Source organism: Gymnoscopelus braueri (assembly GCF_963280865.1).
Source record: "Gymnoscopelus braueri genome assembly, chromosome: 7".
NCBI classification, from domain to species: domain Eukaryota; kingdom Metazoa; phylum Chordata; class Actinopteri; order Myctophiformes; family Myctophidae; genus Gymnoscopelus; species Gymnoscopelus braueri.
The window spans coordinates 22,734,707-22,749,748 of NC_137608.1; the positions used below are offsets into that span (position 1 = coordinate 22,734,707).

A 15,042-nucleotide genomic window follows, 5' to 3' on the forward strand; every position below is an offset into this window, starting at 1 on the left:
GTCATCTCCAGTGTCTACTTCTGATTCACTTAAGAATGCTGACAGTGCTGCTAGTAATCATTTTACCAGTTTGCTCAGCATGTTAATAGATTTTCCAGCTCTACAGTTATTACAGAATTCAGTGTAGCAAAAGGGGAAGAGTTACATCATTACTGAATAGCTACTGTGCTATATAGTTGTGTTGAAAGTGGGGAAAATGCAGTATGTGCAACTGAAGTATGGCTAAAATTAGAATTACTCGAAGTGATTATGTAAGAGGAAGGAATTTTCTACTCATTCCCATGTTTGAGCAAGGATTAGAGAATTAGGAGTAGATTAGAGAATGGACGAATTAGAGAGGGGACTCTCTAATTCATGTGGGTGGTTAGATGAGGGTAAAAAATAATAAATGTTTATAGTTGAAGGCCAGGCTCAATGGGCTTGGATGCTAACTTGATGAGCTGGATTCAAAATATGGTAGTCACGACTCGCAAGGAGAGCAGTGTGCTATGCCACCAGGAACCCCAGCTCATGGGACTTCTGACCAAAATAGCTTGTTTGTGTGCACAATGCACATTTGTGTTCAATGTTTTTATTGATTTTTTCTTTTCTTTTTCTTTGACAGTACATAACACCACATTCATCCTACATTCCACATTCATAAACCCCTTCCCACCCTCCCCACCCGCTTCACAATCCCTCCCAGTTACACAAACCACGTACAACACTTCACATTGCCCAGGGGTAAAAAAAAAAGAGACTTCTTCAGTAGCCAAAATACAATGATTAATTCATGAAACATCAGTTCAACCATTGAGGGAATTCAGATTCAAAATAAGACAGAAATGGTTTCCAGACCCTTAAAAACTTCTGCTTTTGTCCTTGGATTTTGTTTATTAAACGTTCAACTTTTAGGTATGTCATCAGTCACCACCTCCACCCATCGTTTATGGGTAGGTGGCACAGCCTTCTTCCTACTTAACAAGATACATTTAATGGCTAGTAATGAAAAGAATGCTATGGCCTAGTATGGCCTGGGGGCACCAATGTCTCAGGTGAAACTGGAACCACACCAAATATTGCAGTTAAAGGATTGGGGTCCACAATAGTACCACACATTTATGAGAATGTATGAAATATTTCTTCTGACCAAAACTTGGATAACCTTCAACAGCCCCAAAACATATGACAAAGAGTAGCCAGGTCCTGACCACACCTCAGGCATATTGGGTCTAAACCTGGATAAATTCTAGCCAACTTGTTTCTGGATAGATGAAGCCTATGCAATACTTTAAACTGTAACAGACCATGTCTGATACACAATGAGGATGAATGCACCAAGTTACTCCTGCTAGCAGTCCCCAATTCCTCCTCCCACCTTCCTTTCACCTGCTCCAGAGAGTTTGTATGCACATTTAACTCAAGTTAAGATCTTCCTGTATGTGCTTGGTTAGACAAGGGTAAAATTATGTTTCTGTTTTAGAAAATTGTGGTATTCATGAACACCAAACTTCTATTCAAAGTTAAATGAAGGCCTGAAAATGGAAATACAAAACATGGAAATCTCAATTCAAATTAGGGCGCATGTGCAAAGTTGAACGCCAAACGGTCCAACGGTGCTGGAGATTAGCTGTTTACAGACAGACGGACTCACAGGAGTGAAAACATAATCCCTCGCCTTCGGCAGTTCCAGCCTCCTCCTGGCGGGGATAATAAATCATAAGGTAAAATGGTTATTGGATGAGGTTCAGAATTAAGAGAGACCCTTCAAGAATAGGGCAAAGGTGACATTGGGTAATGCTTATATCTGTTCATTTTCTATTATTAGAGTGGGCACAAAAGTCATGCAGTGTTGATAATACTGTATAGTATATACAGATGATAATGTATGGGACTGACCCCAGTCAATGTATAGTATGCAGGCAGCCCTATACTGTATATAGACAAATTACTGTGGATATCAAGGCATTGAAGTTTGCCGTTAAGTCTGTGTCAGTTGTTTTCCACTTCAATATCCTAGAATGTTACTTTGTAGTTCATAGCATTCTTTACCACAACCAGAACAAAGGAAGGGCTTAAGAAAAGACCATAAATCTTTCGATTATGATTTATGGCTATTGTCACAGCTGGTTGTCTTAAAGATATGATACTGGTGTGTGTGGGGGCAACATCACATTCTGTGAGGAAGAGTGGGCTAAAAAAAAAACATCCAGGCCAGGTTGAATTTTACAAAATACAAGCAGAACTGTTTACATTAAACCTGTTTAGCTGACGATGAAACAACTTTTTATCACTTTGCTTCATGACGGTATCCAAGGAACAATAAAGCCTGGCTGCTTTAATTATATAAGGCAGCCACGTAGAATCTTTCAGTAGATTTTTGATCCTGTGGCTGAGTTTTATGGCCTGTTGCAGTGAATTGTGTCCATATGTTGCCCAGAAAAGCCTGGGTAATGCCTAAGAGGATAACACTACCATGTTAAGGTATCAAACAAATAAAATCAAATGGGAAATTATAGTACACTAGGAACAAACAGTGCAGAACAATTTAGCTATCACTTAACTGACCTTGTCATTTGAACGGATGTAATTATCTCAGTAGTTCTCTGAAGACACGTGTATTACCCAAGTTCCATGCTTTTTCCCATCTGAAATTCACAGCTGAAATGTACCACCAGGTATGAAAAATATTTCATGGCTTTGGTGCCTGGGATTGATTTAAATTATAAAATGTCTTAAATGGGGGGGAAAAAATGCATTTCTGCTTTACTTAAATAGCGACGGTAAGAGAGCAGGCGTACAGAGAGCAAAAGAATGACACACAGGAAACAGTCTGCTCGGCCGGGACCGGGAATTGAACTGAAAAGGGCATTTTGCACCAGTGTGGTTTGGGCCCTAAGCATTTGTCTATCACGTTAACAGAATCTGGGCAAAATTGCTTACTTTGAGTTGTTTGCTGCTTACCCAGTGATTTAAAACTTGGCTCCCAGTGCAAGTGACATATTATCACCATCGCCTCTTATAAAAAGGGGAAATTTAGAAGTAATCCCATGCTGTGCCGTTATGACTGTTGTATAATACTGGCCATGGGCCACCCCACAACTGAGCTGGCATGGAGAAAACCTGAAAAAGTAGATATGACACTGTTCTTTCATCAAGGGGAACTGGCAATGATCTGATGACGCATATTTGTTTGCTTGTGCAAAATAAACTGGACCCCTTATCTCTTAGCAGGTAATGTCCCAGGAAAAGGGACAAGGCCAGACAGTGCAGTGTGGAGTAGCTTTACTTGAATTACACTTCAGTATACACAATGTTTCATTTTGAATGGCATACTAATTGCATGTTTACAGGTAATTCTTTAAGTAAACAGTGTATTAGTTGACTTCATCTGATTTTAAAACACAAGTTGCCAGATTCCTGCAGGTGGTTGCTGCAGTACTATTAGATCATTGGGTTGCATCATTAGGTGACACCGGTGTTTATAAAAAGATATTTCATTATTTAAATGTTTTCACTTATTTAACACATTTTTGCACTTGAAGTTAATTCTGAAAGACACTCATTAGACTGAACTTATTCATTGTGATATTTGGCCCTTGGACTTGTAACATATTGGGAGTATACCCAACTCCTGATTTTTGTATGTTTGCATCACCCTCATAAGACCTGAGGCGATTCTTAAAAAGGTTTTCTAAATCCTAACAGTTTTTTGAAAAAAAATTAAATGTTTTCAAGATTTTTCAAAAATAGCAGATCTACAAGCTCATAGCGCGGCACAGAGTGCCACGCTATGAGCTTGTATATCTGCTATTTTTGAATAGCCAAAGAAATCTAAAGTGACACAGATGCGTTCCAGGTCTTAAAGTGTTAAGTATAATTGGCTGGAGGAACGGAGTAAAGTATAAAGTTTAATTGCTCTATCCATAGTCTATTGCAGTGGTAGGCAACAGGTGGCCCGTGGGCCAGAACTGGCCCTGCCAGCGATAAAATCTGGCCCGGCAAATTGAACTAGAATGAATGCAAAGTTGTATTTTTAAAACTTTTTGATGAAAAACATCTCTCGCCTTAAACAATAATTTTTTTCTCTCTGTTCTAAGAGACACCTTGAAACATGAAAGAGCTTTTTGTTCGAGTAGGACTGTACCCAGATACAATGCTTTTTGATTGACTAAATATCCTACAAGTGCCACATTCAAGGATGGGGCCTGCACAAAATGATTACACAAGCCTTTCTGTATGCACCTGGATGATTCCACACGCATTTCTATGTGTAGTTATACCACACACCTCTTTATTAATTGACTTTTATAGCAATATAGTTATTATTGTATAATAAGGTGGTTTGTTGCATGATCCAGGTCCATAGTCATTGATGGTATTCTGGCCCACCATCGAATGGCTTAGGAAAAAATTATAACTTGGCCCGAGGCCAAACTTGCTGACCCCTCTATTGACTCGAGCGTGGCAATTAAGGGCTTTGTACACATTTGTCTGTCTTTTTCTTTTTCATCCTCTTACACATACAGTATACACACACTATTAGCCAATGGTTACGTGATATTTGTTTACTTGCCAAGCAAGTGCAAGGTGAACAAACATAATCGGTTAATAACTTGTACCATAATACTGCTATTAGTACATCATTAACCATAATGTATTGATTAGTCAAGATAACATATGCTGAATAAACAAGAATTCTTGCACGTACGTTTTTCCATGTAATCCCAGGAGGTCCCTCCTCCTCACAAACACACTCCATTGGTCAACCAATGTGACCACATGACATTAAGTGGTGCCATGCTTATAAAAATCTTGTTTGTCTGCATTGCCATCATTATGGTACCTTTTGCTATCATTAATCCACCATCATTAAAGGAGTAGTTCACCCACAAAAATACAAATGTTCTATCAATTGCACACTCCATGAAGCCTTGAATTCATGAATTATTTTTGTTTTTGTCTGATTCCTAAGCCAATAATTTGATTACCGGCGGCAAGATGCTACTGTATCCGGTAGGAGACACAAAGTACTCTTTGTGTCTCCTACCGGAAATACATCCGGTCATCAAATTATTGGCTTAGGAATGTGACAAATAAAGAAGGCTTCATGGGGTGTTGTTGATAGAAAATAAGACATTTTTTGGGTGAACTACTCCTTTAAATGATGAATCTACATTGATTAGTCTACAATGATTGCATTGCATCTACATCAATAAACTACTCTAAGATCCAGGACAAATTTAAGTTTGTTAATATTATTATTAAGTTTAGTTCATACAGATTCTAATCGATGTTGGGTACTGTTCTGTGTACTTACTTACTAAAATATATAATTATTTTTAAAACCATAAGATATAGCTGGTTTCTAGAAAGAATATATTTGATCTATACACTGCAGTATATAAATAAAGAAAACATCCGGAAACATTGGTTATGACATAGGTAAAAGTGTTTAATGGTCTACAGTCAGGGCCAGATTTGTCATTCGACATATCATAGAAATCATGCATGCAAATTACAGTAGGTATAGTAGGTGCTATGTTGCAAAACTACAAAGTATATAAATACAGCTATAATTGAAACAAAGGGCCAAAATCCTGAGCAAAAGTAAGAGCTGTGCCCTAAAGACATTGTCTGCATATAAAACTAAATCTCTCCTCCCCAGACTCTCTAACAGTCTCCTAACAGTTGCATTTAAACACATTTTGGAGTGACATTAAAGTAGCCTGCCGATTAAAACACTCCTTGTCAAAGCCCTATGAACAGAATAGTTCGCAAATAAATTACAGGCATAGCATTTACAAAAAATAACACATCTATAAAGCTTTAACTTTTTGTCAAAATAATGCAAAAATAAGCTCATTTTCTAATTAGACTGTATAAATACATCCGCTGTTACATTTCATCACAATCTTCAACAGGTGTTAAGACAAATTTTGAGTGGCATGAATCAACAGTAAATAAGGCTATAAAAGTGCTCCATAGACTGTTTATCAAAGAATGTTTCTTTCTTCTCTAAATGTGGCTTTTATGTGACTGAAGAGAAATACTATAAGTAACATTTCCCCTCTGAAATGCTAACACCCTTCCCTTCAACTACAGGCCGTAACAGTACAGAAGTGTGGTTGTACAGGTCATGGACACACAGGAATGTTGTTATTGGGAAAGGGTCTCCTCTGGCCTAACAAACAAAGGGCAGATTCAATCCGTGGCCGAGCCTATTCATGCATTCGTCCTGTGCTCATCAGTATTTGCCAAGCTCGCACTGGGCAGTGATAAAGCCATTCTAATTACTGGCATGTCCTTTTGAACTGGCCCGCTCCTGATTTTAAATGGGTTGCTTAGTCATAATACAGGTCCACATTTCACCTCCTCTGCAGTTTCCCTTACTCTCGATTTTTACAACATTGTCACTTTAGATGCAACTGCCATCTTCTGCTTCCTTCAGTGGGGTTAGTTGTTCTCCTGTGACACTGTGTTCGCCTATGGAAATAGTAAATAAAAAAATTTAGTAAGCACCTAGCACCATGACTCTGTTAATTTACTGTACTAATTTGCATGCACATGTATTCCAGTTCTTTATGCCACACATCAAGTGTACATTGAAAAACAAAAACAAAAAAGATAAGATAGTATTAGTACATAATGAACTCCACCTACCTGCTTACCTCAACACACACCTCTAGGCTCTAATAGTGTCATTGAAGTTTTTATATATATATATATATATACATATACATGCTATATATGTATATATATATATATATATATATATATATATATATATATATATATATATATATATATATATATATATATATTTATATATATATATATATATATATATATATATATATATATATATATATATATATATATATACATTTTTGTATTTTTTGTATATATATCTGAACTTCAATAACACTATTAGAGCCTAGAGGTGTGTGTTGAGGTAAGCAGGTAGGTGGAGTTCATTATGTACTAATACTATCTTATCTTATCTCTTGTGTGTTGTAATAGGATGCGCGTACTAGACATGTGGTCAAGGTATACTTATGCAATTGGTAGATTTCTGATAAGGCCAGTGCTGTTGGCAAGTTGGCCATAGAGAATCTACAGTAGGCGTTTTCAACTGCAAAAGAGCACCTTAGTCCAAGCATTCCAAAAAAAAGACCTAACATCCTACAGTATAAAAACATATGATAGAAAATGCTCCATTTATTAAGTAATTTGCCTTGTGGAATGCAGTGTTCCATCTGGCAACAACTGGAAACAGATTCCCAGCATGAGTATGAAATGGAAACTTTCCATTTGTCCTGTAAATGTTCACTGTGTCTTAAAATACTCTAGGGGGGCTGCCAAAATTGCTTATAGAGCCGTGCTTAATGAGGCTGGAAAGACTTCATAATAACCACAAATTTCCGGCATTATAAAGCCTTTTTATGCTGAAGTTCATATATTGAGTTAGATTAAAGGTTTGGCGTTACCTTGGATGAAGTAAGCTATTTTAAAGTTTAGAATAACTGAGATGTTTTTGCTTTATCAATGTCAAGTTGATCGAGTGAATAGACTCAACTCCAGCTTCCTATCTTAGCTTACCTCTAAACATTAACTTTAAACTCTGCGGATGGCTGAGAATTGTACCATTTTATGTTGGCCAATGAAAGCTGTGGCATAATGTTTTACAGCTTTAAAAAATACTTTGCCTTTATTACTGTCTGAAACTATCAAGATAAGCTCACAGTCATATAGTCAGATTTATATTTAGTTCCATGCCTGTGTTGTGCGCTACAAAGTACATCAAGCTCTTAAATACGTGCTCATAGTTATTTGAGAGAAAGTGCATAATAAATGACTGGTGATATAGGTGAATTGATCAAATCTTAAGTGCTCTAGTCTGTCTCAGCCTTTAGCCTGCTCTCTCCACACTATGGACTTTTGAACAGAGAGACTTGTCAAGTGGCTATGTAAAAAGAGTTTATGATTTGCAAGGGATATCATCAATTGCATCACTTGTCCCCTTAAAGATATAGACTGAAATTTGATTATACATTATATCATATCTATTCTGTACTCAGCCATGAAACCTACGTATGTTTAAATTACATTTTTTATTGACACATTTAGAATTTGGCTTTTTTATGCACTCTGAATATGCTTAGAATATGGCAGTTTTTCTAAATTAATTTGAATTGAACTGGTGTAAGGTTAGGGCTAATCTCATAGGTATAAATTGTGCTTCCATGTTAAAAGTGGAAGAGGAAGTAATAAATTAATGAAGGTATCTGTGGCACGATTGTTCAATATGAACAACATACGTTGATTATAAAAGGAATGTAACTATAACGCAAACATTGCTATATTATCATGGGCCCGCAGCGGTATCTATGATAGGTATTATTGTTATTATTTTATTTTTGTTTGTGTGTGGGGTGTTCGCGCAGATTCGCTGGTCTTTAGAATATCTCTCCTGTATGAAACCTTAGCAGATGTTGTGAACGTTCTTCACGGGTGATCCCTGTGAAGTTTCACAAATAGACTGGGATCAATTCGCTTTGCAGGTTGCTGATCTGGCCTGGGCCTCGAGTGGATACGGACATTGCACGTCACAGCACGTGTATGTATGTGTGCATGCAAATTGCCGGATACGGGAAGAAAATCACACTGGTCAATTCGGAACGAAAACCAGGCCTTCTGCTTTGTGGACAGCCTGGTGACGTGAGGTTACAGACAAAAGCAAAACATCTGGCAGACACTGCAGGAAATATATTCAACATGAGGAGCCACTTGTAAATGGTCAGGTCATCCAGAGTTTCTGGCTTCATCAATTCGGTTTGCTCCATGACTGTGCCGTTCTGATGTATTTTGTCCTCTTGGTAAAAAGCAATGCACCCTGGTGACCATGGTACTTTTATAGCGCAGCAATTTGGGGGGCGAACTTCTGTTGGACTGTACCATTATCACAAAAGGTGGTCACCGACCGAACAATAAAATTCGAATAAACTTTTAGATATGAATGCACAATACTTTAATAAATGTTGTTAATTTTCATTTCCATATACCTAATCATAGCAGATATTTTACCCACATGTTTGGTTATGTTTTAAATTAAAGTGGTTGTTTATCTCACACATTAAGAACTTGGACTAATCCTCTTTGTGACCAATTCCTTCCACCACATTGTCATTACAACATTTTCTTCTGTGGGATTCTATTACTTTGGCTTTTCACCCACAATTTTTTATATATTGTGATAGATATTGTATTTTGGACTTCTTATTATGATATTAACATATTGTGAGTTCTCTATATATCCTTACATACATAAGGAAGACGGACGAACACGGAAGTAGGGCGCTTATGAAACCTATCTCTACTATGACAGTGGGTAATCCCAAATTGGCCCCTTGAGTTTTGAAGGAGAGAGAATGTGTGTGATTGGTAAAATTTCACAAAGGTTTCTTACAAATGGAGTCCTTTCTCCAAATTTGCTCCAGAAGGTCATGTTGACGGTGTTCTTATGTCCTGTCCGCTGGTCAAAGGTCTGGCAGCTCTGGAACGGGGGGCTGTACAGGTGCAAACTGGCGGCGCAATCTGTATGGCTGGCATTTTCCACCCGGTGCAAGCCAATGGAGTCTAATACACACACACACACACGCACACACACAGACACACAGACACACAGACACACAGACACACAGACACAGACACACAGACACACAGACACACGCGCGCACACACACACACACACACACACACACACACACACACACACACACACACACACACACACACACACACACACACACACACACACACACACACACACACATACACACACACACACACACACACACACACACACACACACACACACACACACACAAAGATACACACATCACACATTTATACACTGCGTATGCTACAGGAATGTAAAGTATTGACATGTCAAACAGCTGTGAGATGGGGGTTAGGGGCTTCCGGTCAACAGTATCGTGCCTTTACCAAAGATACACCAAACATAACACTAGGGCGCTGTCAGCTTTGGGCTAAATAGTTGGTCATCGGAACCTAAATACCTTTCAATGCATTGGATAGAGTAGTTGCTGAGAATGTCAGTGGTACAGGGAGCTACCGAGTATTCATTGCTAGAAGTCTGACTGGACTGGAGTCAGTTCCTGTTTTAATATGTATCTCTGTTTGTTTCCTTGTACAGTTAGAGACACTTAAAAGCCTCCAGTTGTTTCCTATGGCCAAATCAGAACCAATTCAGAATTCTCGCATGATCTGCAGCACGTTTCAAAGGTGTCATTGAGATTTAATTTGCATCTGAACAACTTTATATTGAAAAATAGCCTTGGATCAAGACTATCATACACTATGTATTTTATCGAGTCTGACTTTTGCACCTGATGCGCCCATTGAGGAATACAGGGAACTTCCGACAGAATCCGACACAGACAGGATTAAAACTCATATCTATTGAAAAATACATACTAATACAGTGCACACAGGTTCCGAATGTCGAGTTAACATCCGTGGCTACAGGGTCAGCACTTTATATGTTTTTCTTTGTACATGTACGGAGAAGTATGGGCTTGCCGCACGATTGTCAGTCACTATTAGGGGGGTAGAGACCAAGACTATCATAGTCATACTCAATAAAATACATCTACAGTATGATAGTCCTGATCCAAAGCTAATTGAAAAACAACAATTGAAATAAGTGTTGCATTATACCACCCTCCCTCACCAAACAGGTTAGGCTGTGACGCAATTATTGTTTATGTCAATTGCATTACATTCTCAGCTATTGGTGGTGAGGAGCAGTGCCAGTGACAGTGTGGAAAAAAAACAAAAAAAAGTTTTAGTTTCTCACCGTTGATGTAAGCCACACTGTTTTCCTGTAGGATTCTCTGTGATTTCTGCATCATGGTGGATTCATCCTCGGGCCACTCAAAAAGCGTCTCCTTCAATTGGCCCTGCAGCAGCTTCATGAAACAGTGGGAGTCTGTGTGGTCATGGATACTACTGCAAAGTGTACAACACACACACACACACACACACACACACACACACACACACACACACACACACACACACACACACACACACACACACACACACACACACACACACACACAGCGATACAGTGTCAGAGCTTGTGCTTTACCTGAGTTTCACCCTGGGGATTAATAAAGGTTTATCTTGTCTCATCTCATCTGCCAAGCAGGCAGTGTTGCTGTCAATTAAAAACATTTAAACTCTTATTTCTGGTGCTTTATTGGCCTGTTTGCTTTTGTTAGTATCAAGTGTAATTGTTTTGAATCAGAGTAAGTTGGACCCAAAGACTACATTTAAACATTGTTATATTAAGACATGCATGATAGCATTCGATATCAGTCTAAAGTCTGTTTTCAAGATTATGGAAACATGGTTTTTATTACAGTCTGACACACAGGAAACCTGGGTAATTTTATGGCTGGCTGGCTGGCCCTTTTTAAAACATGCCAGGCCAGGCCGTGCACAAATGCAACTGGAATGTTATCAACCATGCTCATATTCAGAACCATTCTTTGCTGCAGTGAGGGCACAAGACATGATCATATGCAGGCATTTTGCAGTTATTACTATTTTATGTCTTAATAACATCAATAACCAATGAAGAAACAGGTGACCAATATAATCTGTTCAAATCATTTTAATTAGGGTTTTGTGTCAACATCTCACCTGCCATGACCCTCTCCCCAGCACAGAATCATGAGATTGAACTTCCCATTCCCTTCATCCACCAAGTTCCTTGTGTACCTGCAAAACACAAAGATTTCTATAAATGCAGCATATACAGTATACAATTTACAGCTGTTACAGTATATGGAAAACAGCTAGAAATGGAGAAATACAATTTAAGGCACAGGGACCTCCATATATCCATGTGTAGCCTACTTCAAGATGTAACGGTAGGCTATTTCAAGCTTAATGCATTATAATGAATTGTGATGAGTGAGAATCTTGAAGTCACATTAACTAAACATAAAATAAAACTTAAATCTCAAAGAACACTTAAGCTCTGCCTCTTTGGAACATGTTGTTCAGGTAGCCGCCTAACTCTAACTCTTTACCAGAACCACCAGGATATTGCTTCCCCACAACTGTGTGTGAGGCATGCAGAATTCCACATCTCTATTTTACAAAATGAATCTAACACACCTGTAATAACAACTCTACAAGTCATGTGTAAAGATACTGGCTCAGATTATCAGGAATTATATGTAGAAAATCACAACAACCAAAAGAAAATCTCCAAATATATAGTACAAACTTTTAATTCCTGCATCTACTAAAGCCCCAAGCCAAATGGACATTTTACTTGCATTACTTCATTTTCATTGGCGGGGTTCCCTGCATCGCCTGCTGCATTTGCGTGTTTCTATCATCACATCACTTTCGTCTAGTACAGGCAAATATTTTCGAGGCAGCTGCAGCTCCCTGGAGGGCAATAACCAATAATCCCAGCACATCAGCGGGGTGTGTGTCCGTCTCTAAATGCTGATTGGATGATCCATTCAGTCTGTCAGCCACCCACCTTCCACTGTACTCCTCCTCTCCCATCAAAACACTTTTGATGAGTTTGTTTTTCCCTCCAGGATTTTATAAAAACACTTTGCAAAGTAGCCTACCACAGTTTACAGATAATTACAATTTGCATAACCATCACGACTGAACTGCTGGGATTTGGTGTTGTGGGGTTGTGGAAAGTAAATGTTGTAAACAGAATTGGCTGGGCATGGCTTGGAATATCAATCATGTAAACAAGTCGCACCAAGAGAGTGATATAGTTGGAATAGCTGCTTTCCAACGACAGATCTGAAGTTAAACACCGATATTACGTTCACACATGATTAAAAAAACATTCTCATATGGACACAGATGAATGAACAGAAGACGTGTATATTTCAAGAATTTTCTTCAACGGTTTTAGTGGGATAATAGTTGGCGTTTGCATAGTCTATGACTAGACAAAACGTATTTAATTCATTTTCATGATACGAATAATAGATAGACCTATACATAGGCTACACAAAAAATATATAGGCTGCAGTCTACAACGAGATCCAACCAAAACAAGTGAATTTGATAACCAGTCACCCATGCAATGTGGGCTGATTTGTAGACCTAAATTCAAATTAAATGTGTTAATACCTGTACTGGTCGGAATTGGCGTATTTCTTCCATTCCTGTGGCTTGCTCTCATATGATTCCATTACGTGCTGAACCTCTTCCACGTTTACATTGTCACTTTCAAAAATAGCATGCAACATCTTGATCAGGTCGTCCAGAGTCTCTGGCTTCATCATTTCGGTTTGCTCCATGACTCTGGTGTTCTGATGTGTTTTTGTCCTCTTGGTAAAAAGCAGTGAATGCACCCTGGAGAGCGCGGTATACTTTTATAGCGCAGCAATTTGGGGGCGAACTTGTGTTGGACTGTACCATTATTGGCTCGCCCACCACCAAACAATACAATTCTAATAAACTTTGACTTATTAATGCACAATATTGGATGTAATGTTGGTCATTAATTCCAAATACCTAATCATAGCCAATGTTTTACCCACATTTTCTGTTATGTTTTAAATGAAAGGGGTTGTTTATCTCGCACATTGAGACTTGGACTAATCCTCTTTGTGCCCAACTCCTTCCACCACGTTGTCAACATTCCCTGTTCTTTCTGTGGGATTCTATTACTTTGGCATTTCACTCACAATAGAGCTGCTGCTTCTTTTTGTGCTCCTTCATACACTGAATGGACAATAGAGTAGCCTGCACTATAGCCTATAAGATGTTGGCCCAGGGCCACACAAACAATAGTAGCAGTTTCAACAACGAAAGAAAATAGAAATAAGAGAATAAGAATCAACTCTTATTAATGTTTGATTACAGCTAGATAGTCGAACTCACATATTAAAAAGTGTCTATTAAGAATGTTTAAAACTCACATTAGGCCTACCATGGACTAAAGAAAGCTTCTCGATTTCTTACATTTTAGTAGGCCTATCATAGTGCTATATCTTGCATCTGAAAACATGTTAAATATAAATATTAATGTTGTTTCCTTATTGTTGCAGGGAAATAAATAGTAATATATTTCTATATTTCTGTGGAAGAGGATATGTTTATCCATAAAGTGTGTATCCATAAAAATGATAAGTGACTGTTGGTTGAGTGGAGTTTTGTTTGAAAACTGTCAGAGTAGCACAGCAGGGATCAGAGAGTCTAGTGACTAAATGGTAACTAACTGACCTGAATGGCAATATTATGTAATAAAAAAAATTAAAAGAAGAAAGAAAATCTGTTCATCTGTCAGTGAATCAAGAATCCTTTCCAATGGGAAATTCTCCCCCAAATGAGGAAGATAGTCAAGCCTAGCCCACAAGTTCTGTTGTACATTTAAAAAGTTGGTGCCAAGTTTTGGTCTGGGCTGCCACATCATCAGTACCAGATGTACTTTTGCTCCACCTTGTGGCTGATTTCCATTGGGACATCTTTCACTGTAGTAACAAAGTGTCTTTAATCGGTAACAGGACAGGTGGGCACCAAAACCATCTGGGCACTGGGGACAACTGGGCACAAAAAACATCTGAGCAATAGGGACATGTGGGCACCTGGACGAGTGGGCACTTTAGGGGTGGAGATAACTGGGCACCTGAAGAGGTTGGCACCAAAACCTGGACATGGGACATGTGGGACTAGGGACATGTGGGAACCGGGACGAGTGGGCACTTAGGGGTGGATGGACGAGTGGGCACCTGGTGAGGTGGGCACCAGGACAACTGGGCATCAAAACCATCTGGCCATATATATATATATATATATATATATATATATATATATATATATATATATATATATATATATATATATATATATATATATATATATATATATGTATATATATATTACTATCTATCTATAATATATAATATATAATATATAATTTATTGATCACTCTTTTCAGGAAGCTTCGCATTCTTCTCAGCCGTTCAGTTTGTTCCAGTATGG

At 38.3% G+C, this 15,042-nt stretch overlaps 1 protein-coding gene across 1 annotated transcript; it reads right to left on the reverse strand.

Moving 5' to 3' along the window:
- Window positions 1–5,413: 5,413 nt before the first annotated feature.
- On the reverse strand, window positions 5,414–13,390 carry cdo1 (cysteine dioxygenase, type I). Its single transcript, XM_080433770.1, has 5 exons — window positions 13,186–13,390; window positions 11,713–11,790; window positions 10,862–11,013; window positions 9,449–9,618; window positions 5,414–6,465 (listed from the first exon to the last, which is right to left on the reverse strand). Exons 1-5 carry the CDS (start codon window positions 13,353–13,355, stop codon window positions 6,436–6,438), a joined length of 600 nt encoding a protein of 199 aa, XP_080289896.1. The 5' UTR covers window positions 13,356–13,390; the 3' UTR covers window positions 5,414–6,435.
- Between the last annotated feature and the right edge of the window lie 1,652 nt (window positions 13,391–15,042).

What these genes read in the sequence shown, in the direction of transcription:
- cdo1 (XM_080433770.1), bottom strand. Translation starts at nt 13,355, where the DNA reads ATGGAGCAAACCGAAATGATGAAGCCAGAGACTCTGGACGACCTGATC. An exon ending in CAGTGTGGCTTACATCAACG is followed by an intron (nt 9,619 to 10,861) that starts GTGAGAAACTAA and finishes TGTGTGTATTAG; the next exon opens with ACTCCATTGGCTTGCACCGG. An exon ending in TTGGAGAAAGGACTCCATTT is followed by an intron (nt 6,466 to 9,448) that starts GTAAGAAACCTT and finishes CTATTTCCATAG; the next exon opens with GCGAACACAGTGTCACAGGA.